General features: G+C 57.2%; 1 protein-coding gene across 1 annotated transcript in view; it reads right to left on the bottom strand.

Moving 5' to 3' along the window:
- Nucleotides 1-9,108, bottom strand: part of SLC5A10 (solute carrier family 5 member 10) — a 55,104-nt gene that overhangs the window by 2,308 nt on the left and 43,688 nt on the right. Inside the window, exons 10-11 of the mRNA XM_006048842.4 lie at nucleotides 4,495-4,602; nucleotides 2,027-2,177 (exon numbers count right to left, since the gene is read on the bottom strand). Of these exons, the coding sequence (XP_006048904.2) occupies nucleotides 2,027-2,177; nucleotides 4,495-4,602 (259 nt within the window). The remainder of the gene's footprint in view (nucleotides 1-2,026; nucleotides 2,178-4,494; nucleotides 4,603-9,108) is intronic.

Genomic DNA, 9,108 nt, shown 5'->3' with positions numbered 1-9,108 from the left:
CATCTCTCACAGGGCTGGGCCTCTGCAGCTGGCCTAAAGTGTGGCCCTGGCCCTCACCAGCCTCTGGGGTTTGCTCTTCTGACTCAGCCCCCACCAGGCTGCCAGAGGGACCCAAAACCCAGAGGCTGTTCCTTCTGCCTGGAATGCCCTAATCAGCTCCTCCCCCAGCAAAGCCTCCTCATCCTCCAAAGCCCAGCTTGAGGCCCTCCTCCTCCAGGAAGTCTTCCTGCCCCCCCCAACCCCATTCTGCTGTCGGGTGGGCAGGCCCCCTCCACTGTCCCTGGGCTGCAGCTGTGGTCACTTTAGGGGAGCCCCACAAGGCCAGGTGTCTCTGAGACCTCTCTGGGTCCCAGGGAGGCCCTGCACTAGTGGACTGAAAAGCAGGGGTGGGTGCAGGGAGGACCAGGGAGTGAGGCTCCGGACGCCGGTCATGAAGTGATCACACTCCAGGGCCTGTGGTGGCTCCTCCAGCCCCCCACCTGAGGCGATGCCAGGCTCCCGGGGGACCCCTGCTGCCCTGCCCTGTTTTCTGTCTCTTCTTGGACTGGGGCTCCAGAGACCCAGAGCCCGCATGGGGGAAACACAGCTTGAGCGGCGCTGTTTTAGGCAGGAAGCAGGCTGGAGGTATTGGGGGTGTGCTGGTGCTTCAAGAGGGCAGATGGTAGGGCTGAGCCCTGGGGCCCAGAGAGGGTGAGCAGCCAGGCCCACATCACACAGCTATGAGCCCACAGGCAGGCTGGCAGGGCCCAGGGTGGGCTTGCCTGAGTGGATGGGTGTGAAGGTGGGCCAAGGGTGCTGTTTGTGGGGTGGGCCGCATGGAGGGGAGACCAGCTCAGGACTTTGGCCAGGAAATAGCAGGCAGGGGCCGTGGAGCCACCAAAGGGGCCCTGAGTCTGCTGTGTCCAGCCACGGGGGCGAGGCAAACCCCTGGGCGGTAGGAGAATGCCCAGTCCCAGCATCCGGGAGGTTGGAGCTGGAGGGGCTCAGGGAGTCACCTGGCTGGGAAAGGTGGCCCAGGTGCCGACCCTGGGAGTAGAGGGAGGGGCTCCCTGCCCTGGAGGAGGCCCAGGCCACGCGGGAGCCCACACCTGCCGGCTGGCGTGTCCCAACACAGGCGGCTGTGCTGCGTCACGGGACAGCTGCCCGGAGCTCAGGGGACCCCACCCTGAGGATGGGTGCCATGTGCTCTTAGCCGGAGGGGGCACTGCTGGGTCAAGCCCAGCACCAGAGAGCAGGGTCCCTGGGGCGGGTGAAGTGGGGGTCGCATGGCTCAGAGGGAGATAGTTGGGGGCGGGACCCCTGAGAGGGCACCAGCTCCCCTTCACCAATCACAGAGTCTCAGCCCGGGAGCTCCTGGGGACTTAGCCAAGCTTGGGGATGGAGGGCCGGGCCAGACACAGCTACACCCACAGGAGGGGTGTCAGAACACTAGTGGGACCTACAAGACCTGCCTGATCTATGGGAGCCACTGGGCTCTAGTTCCTACAGGGGCCTTCCAGGGGAGGGGACTCAGTCCTTGCCCGGGGGTATCAGGTGGGCTGCCAGGAGGAGGGGCACTTGAGCAGATTCTAGAAAGATTAGATGAGTCATAGAGGGATAAGAACGGAACAAGCAGGGCTTAGAGGATGTGGGCAGAAGCTCAGTGGGGCCAGAGGGACAGCTACAGCCTGGGTGTGACCACGCCCAAGTACTGGCTCCCGGCATGTCTGCAGCAACTGGGATACAACAGGGGACTAGGGGCTCAGGCCCAGGGAAGACATCTCTGGGTGTTGGGGAAGGGGGCTTTCCCAGCAGACTCCCTCAGAGGTCCCGACTGGAGTAAGAGAGCTACCCAGGATGGGCATGGCCAGGGGCTGGATATGGAAGGTGGGGGCAAGATGTTCTGGCCTCTCCTCTTCTCTCCTTCCTGGCATCATTCTATCTCTGACCAGCAAACTCTTACTCATCCCTCAGTGCCCACCTCTGGGGGTTCCTCCTGGGCTGAGGGTGTGCTGGGGAAGTTCTCCTCCCCACCCCTCCCCCATACCGTCCCACCAGCAGCAGCTCCCGCTCGCCCGCACGGGGCCGCAGCCGCCTCCAGATGTCCATGGTGAAGAGGGTGCTGCTGCTGTTGAAGATGGAGGTCAGCGAGGACATGAGTGCAGCCATCATCACAGCGACCATCAGCCCCCGCAGACCTGCGGGAGGGGTACAGGCCACTGTGACCTCCCTGGGCTGCTCCTGGGCCCTACTGATGAGGCCCCTCCAAGTGCCCACAGGCAGAGGCCCAGAAGGGTGGGGGTGAGGGTGTTGGAGGTGGTGGGAGGAAGACCCTGACTTGGGAGGCTGGGGCTGACAGTGGGCTCCTACGGCTGCAGGCAACGTGTCTGCTCTCAGCCTCTTTTTTCTACAGAGCTGCCAGTTGACAGAGTGCTTCCACACCCGGACTGCATCTGATGGGTGAGGAGATGGAAGCTCAGAGAGGAGAAGAGAGTTGCCCAGGGAGGCACAGCAGGCCAGAGGCAAAACCCAGGTGTGGTGGGGGAGTGACAAGGGACCCTCAGCCTGGAGCCCATACCCCGGGCAGGGCGCAGGGGCCCAGAGCCTGCGGTTTCTGCTACTTTTTGTGCATGGCTGCCAGGCAGGCTGAGAGGAGATAAGGCTGCCCACCTGGGGGATAAAAGCCCTTGAAAATGAATGAAGGGCCCGCACTGAGGTGGGCAAGGCCCTGCTGTGCAAGGCCTCCTGGGGGTTGTAGGCTCCAAAGGGGCTGAGGGTACAGAGACTCAGTGCTGTATGACTTTAGGTTGGTTGGCTCCCTCTCTGGGCTTTGGCACAAGTCTGTCTCCAAAGTTTCTTGTGCTTTATCTTCAAGTGTGTAAGCACCTCCTCCACCTCTGCAGATTCCCTGTCTGTCCTCCACCCCCACAACACCTATACACCCCTCCTTGACCCCAGGAAATGCCACCTCCTCCGAGGGCTCAGCCTTGTAGATGCCACTGCTTGCCTGGCCCTGGTTCTGTGTCTGACCTGCTGTGTGACTTCCAGGAATCTCATAGCTCTCTCTCTTCACTAGGCTGGCTGAGATGGGGCCCAAAGCAAAGTGAGTTAAATCATGGTTTCCCCCCCAAACATTTCTCCAACCTCCTTCTCCTGCTCAGGGAGGTGGATTACCCTGGGGTTTATTCTCCTCCCATTTCTCAGGTGGGGAGCTCAAGATCTTGGAGCTGGATCTCTAGGGGTTGTGGTGAGCCCCTCAGAAGAGTAGAGGCAGACGACGCCCCAAGGTGCGAGCCCACAGGGCAGTCAACCCCTGTGCCAGTCAGTTTCCCTGTGCTGTGTTTAATCCCACAACCACTTTGAGGGGTGAGTAGGCATCATTATCCCCAATTTGCAAACGAGGACACAAAGCTATGAGCAGGGAAGAGGCTTACCCCAAATATCTCTGCCAGCAAGCATCAGAACCCAGGCCTGGTCTGGGAGGGAGGAAGGGTGAGAGGAGCAGGGTGGAGTCCGAGCTCCCACAGTGGGATGCTGAGAATCAGGAGGTGAAGCCAGCAGAGGACAGCCGTCTCCTCCATTTGCTTCAGTGGGACCACACCCCTCACCGTGATCTGCTTTCACATCCTGTATCACACTGGCCGGGAATGTGGAAATGGCCAAAACACACCCATGTTCTCTGGTCTGCAGGGTCTCAGGGAGGCAGAAGCTGTAGGCTCAAGGCAGGGCTGGGCGCCTCGGGCCCCGGCAGAGTCAACAGTGGACTTGGGGGCCAGAGAGACTGAGCTCTGTGTCTTAGCCACAAGCTACAAGCCTGGGACGAGTCACTTTCCTCTCATCTGTGTCTCAGTTTCCACATCTGTAAACACAGCTAAGAACTCTGCCTCATAACATATAGAAGAGGTCGTTTGTGAGTAGGCCTGACACCCAGCAGGCCTGAAGGATGAGAGCGTGGCAGCCTTTCTGGGGGCAGGGCCAGCACAGGCTAAGAGGATCCCCCAGCCCTGAGTTCAAACTCCAGCTTTGCAGCTCGCTTGTCACCTGACCTTGGCCAGGGCACCTTGAGTCCCAGGTTATGAATCTGTAAAGCTGGGATGATAAGGGACTTCCCTGGCCATCCAGGGCACCTTTGGTCCCAGCTTCCCCATCTGTAAAGCCAGGATGATAAGGAACTTCCCTGGAGTTCTGTGCTTCCACCGCAGGGGGTACAGGTTCTGTCCCTAGTTGGGGAACTAAGATCCCGTGTGCCTTGCAGGGTTACAAAAAATTAAAAAAACAAAGAGGGTATGATGATTAGAGCACCAGGGTTCCTGAGAAGCAGGTGCAGGTCAGTCCTGTGCGACCCCCTGGGCATGGTGCTTGGTGCATGGTGGGCACCCTACGTGCTTTCTGATTCCTTTCCTCTCTTCCCCCAGGAGCAGAACATCCCACCCGGGTGTCACACAGCATCACGCTGGATCCAGAGTGGCCTCCACCACCCCCAGGGCCCCTTGTCAGACCCAGCCAGGGCCTCACCTGTGGGCATCAGCTCCATGACCAGCTTGGGGTAGGCGATGTTGGAGCAGCCGATCTCAGCCCCGCAGGCCCGCAGGCACTCGGCCGGCACCACACAGCCCACATCATCTGCAGGAGAAGGATCCTCAGTGTCCCTGGCCTGCCCACCACCCTGGGGTGGGCAAGGAGCCTGGCTGGACCTGCTCTGTTACCACCTGTCATCAGCTGCTGCTCAGCCCTGAGCCTCAGTTTCCCGGCCAGGGTGACAGACAAGGAGGGGGCCAGTCTTGGAGCACTATTCTGTCCCTAGACACCCTCTCTCCCTGCCTTTCTGTCCATCACCATGAGCCTGTCCATACCCATGACGCTGGCTCCCTGTCCCCACGTGGGGCCGGGGCTCCCCTGCAGGGCTGCCCGCCCAAGCAGTGGTCAGTGGTCAGTCTACCATCTGCTGTCTCCCTCCCCCTACCTCCTGTCCCCAGCCCTTCTCCCCAGAGGAGCAGGTGAAGGCCCTCCCCTCAGACTGTCTCCAGCAGCTTCCAGAGGACTCTTCAAACAAGAATGGAGGCCCCTCCACAAGACTCTCCAGATGCCAGGCTCCTCCAGGCTGGTCTCCTTCTGCACACTCCTCTCATGGTGTCCCAACCTCCCCCAGACCCAACCTCCCTCTCCCAAGCCTTCCCACGGGCTGCTCAAAAGTCATCTCCTCCATCTGGGCCATAAGGATGGAACCCAGGTTTCGCTGCAGACATTCCCCATGGCGGAGACAGGGCCCACTTCATGCCCTCTGAGTGGACGTCCAGGGCCTCGACCCAGATCCGGACTGAATCTGAAGTTTCCGCCTCCCTTCCAGCACCATCGGCCCTGACCCCTGGGTTTTCAGCGGTGGCGGGGGCAGGGAGGGGGGCAGAAGTCAACAGAGAGTGACCTGCGCTCAGGGAGAACAGGGAACGGGCATGCAGCCGCTCGGCACAGGGGTCTGTTTGGGGTCAGAATGTTTCCACGTGTAGCATCGACGTTTCTGTCACCGAGCCCTCCTCATGGACCGAGCGCTCCTGGGTTAAGATCCCTACTTAGATGCCCAACCCACCACGGAGGGCCTCAGGTCTCCTCCCTTGAGCCAGTGGGACTGGAGTAGCATCACTCTGCCCCCACGATCCTCGGCCCGTCTCCAGCCCAGCCTCTCCTGAGCGCCAGGCTCCTAGGACATCTGTACCGACAGCCCCCACTGCCAGTCCACCAGCCCCCAGCCCATGGGGGCTCCTCCCGTCACCTGCCCCCTCCACTGGGCTCCCTCCACCTGCTGCTTTGTCTTCTCACTGGCCCTCTTCCACCCTCTGCAGCCTCATCCTTTCAAAGTCACGGCTTTGCTCTTGTCACTTCCTTGTCAGGAGCTCCCTCCCCAACTCTGGAGCCCATGGTTTCCTGGAAAAAAAATTCCTTTCCACAACATTCAGACAGTCAACATTCGAGGCCCTGGACAGCTGGGCCCAGGTCCTGTCCTCCCAGCACCCGTGCCGGCCACCCTGACCTGCTTGTATTTTCTCACACACACCCAGCACCCGACGCCTTTGTGCCTGGGCAGACGCGGCTGGGCTGCCTCCTCCCACTGCTCCTGCTCCGTCCCTACCCTTGTTTGCCTCCCGCTTCACGCCTGTTGCAAAGGACTAGCTCTCAGAGGCTTTCCGTAACTGTCCCCCAACCCCTCCCAGGCAGAGCAGCTTCCTCCCAAGGCCTCCTAAAGCCCAGGGTTGAATCACAATTATTTGTTTGCATATTTCACCTCCTCCACCAGACTGGGAGCTCCCCAAGGGCGGACACTGGCTTTGAATCACCTCCGCTCCCAGGTATCACCCAGTCCAGGGCTGGGTCCAGAGAAGATAGTCTGTGAACATCTGTGAATGAATGAGTGAGTAAATAAGTGAATGGTTGGAGGAAGGGGAAAGGCACAGAAGGCCAGAAGGAAAGGGAGAAAGGAGCCCATGAAGCCCTAGGGGGGAGTTCAGGCACTGTTTGATCCAGCTGCCTTGGCCACCACTGTGCAGATGTGAGAACTCAGGACCAGAAAGGGCATAACTTGCCTAGGACACATAGTCAGACCCCGGATACAGCCCGGGGTCCCCTGGAGGGACTCTGGGTCCAGGTGAGGGCAGGTGACTGGCCCCTCCCAACAGGTTCTGGGCTTGGCCTGGCCGGCTCTGGCACCTGGAGGACTCAGCCCTCCCGGAGGGACGGATGAAGAGTCACAGCTACATAATGGCTTGAAAAGCCCGAGTCAGGAGATTCTGCCCAGGTTTATTCAGCCTGTCGCAGCCCACTGCAGGCTCCCGGGATGGGGCCCTGCCTCTGGGCACCTCAGGGTTTGTGCTGAGCATCAGGAAAGAACAGCCTCTCTTTTGTGACAGCAGCAGAGGTGTCGTCGCCAGCCAAACACCGGCCCCCGTTTGTGCCGACTCAGGACTCAGCAGCCCCGGGCCGAAGGCAGGGCCAGGGGCCTGGCTGAGAGGCTTTGGCCTTGTCTGGTGCTGGACTCTGCAGGCCTGCGGGGGTGTCCCCACTGGCTCCACCTTGACATCAGCACCCCCACCCAGCGGGGGCCACGCTGGAGGCCTGAGGGCTGCCTCCCTCTCTGCCTTCCATGTTCTCCCTCCCTTCAGCCAGTGCCAAGTCCAGTCACTAGGCTTGGGGACTGGGGGGCTGTACCACCTAGCCCCTGTAACCCACACCCTGTGGGAACTTCTAAGTCCATCAGTCTGGCCACACTCCTTCCTACTCACAGCCTCCTGTGGCCCCCATCACCCGCAGGAACGACCATGGGGCTCTAGTTGGGCACTACAGCCTCTTGCTCACGTGACCACCCTAACTACCACCAAAATCTCACCCACAACTCCAGGCCTCTGTGTCTGCTGTTCCCTCTCCCTGGAACACCCTTCTGAAACCCAGGGAGCTCCTCCTGACTGCTCTCGACTCTAAGGCATCACTCTCCAAGGGCGCCTTTCTGCCTCTCCAGAGACGCTACCACAGGAGCCCCTTGGGGAGCCTGGGCCCCAGGCGTGCACAGCATAAGCCCACGCGTGGCAGGGTGTGGCTGTGTTTGTTGACTGACTGAATGACTCTCTTCTAAGCTGGTCACTTGACACACCACCCCAGGGAGTAAACAGGGTGCTCCCCACTCCCAGGCCAGCCTGGCTCATCCCTGGGAGCCAGTCTAGACGCTGATGTTGCAGGAGGAAGCGGGAGAAAAGAAAAGCACACAGACCTGCATTTGGGTCCAGTTCTCCCAAACCCATACTGTGCGCATGCTCAGCCAACTCAGTTGTGTCCAGCTGTTTGTGGCCCCATGGACTGTGGGTCACCAGACTTTTCTCTCCATGCGATTATCTAGGTAAGAATACTGAAGTGGGTTGCCATGCCCTCCTCCAGGGAATCTTCCCGACCCAGGGATCAAACCCGTATCTCTTACATCTCTTGCATTGGCAGGCAAGTTCCTTACCACTGAACCACCTGGGAAGCCTCCCATACTGTGTGGTCCTGTGAAATTGGTCTCGGGCTCTTTGCTCCTTGGTAAAGCCCTTCTGGGGACATCCACAGCCAATGACTCAATCTAAACTTCACACCTCACCCAAATATTAACTCAAAATACACCAAAGATTTAAGTGTAAACTATCAAACTTCAAGGAAAAAAAATAGGAGAATATCATCAGAATGTAGGGCAAAATGAAGAGTTTTTAGACTTAACATCAAAAACATAATCCATAAAATGAAAAATTGACAAAATAGAGTTCATCAAATCTAAAGCTCTGGGGATTTCCCTGGAGGTCCAATGATTAAGACTCTGAGCCCTCACTGCTGAGGGCCTGGGTTCAATCCCTGGTGGGGGAACTAAATTCCACAAACTGCACAGTGTGACCAAAAAAACCCCAAACAAACAAACAAAACCAAAAAGAAGAAAAACAAACAAACAAACAAAACTAAAGCTTTTGCTTTGTGTAAAACATCATCAGTGAAAAGGATGAAAAGAAAAGCTGCAGAAACAAATTCAATAAAGTCACAGGAAACTAGATCCATACTCAGAATCAGTTGTTTCTGTATGCTAAGAGTGAACTGTCAAAAAGAGAAATTCAGAAAACAATCTTATTCTTTTTTTAATGCTATTTACAACATATAAAAAAGTGCTATTCATTTATGTATTGTAAATATGCTGTTTACAATACATAAAAAATTTACAATAGCATAAAAAATACGATACCTAGGAATAAATTTAACCAAGGAGATGGAAGATCTGTACACTGAAAACTATAAGACACTGAAAGAAACTGAAGAAGACACACCAAAAAATGAAAAGATAGTCCATGCTCACAGATGAGAAGAATTAATAGTGTTAAACTGTCCATACTACCTACAGTGATCCATAGATTCAATTCAATCCCTATCAAAATTCCAATGATACTTTTCACAGAGATATTAAAAACCATCCTAAAATATCTGGATGGAACCAATAAAAGGTCCTGAGTAGCCAATGGAATTTTTAAGAAAGAAAAACAAAGCTGGAGGCATCACAGGCCCTGATTTCAAACCAAATCATAAAGCTGTAGTAATCAAAACAGTGAGGTACTGGCGCCAAACAGGCACATA

Source organism: Bubalus bubalis, chromosome 3 (assembly GCF_019923935.1).
Source record: "Bubalus bubalis isolate 160015118507 breed Murrah chromosome 3, NDDB_SH_1, whole genome shotgun sequence".
NCBI lineage: Eukaryota > Metazoa > Chordata > Mammalia > Artiodactyla > Bovidae > Bubalus > Bubalus bubalis.
This window is presented reverse-complemented; position numbering and strand designations above follow the sequence as displayed.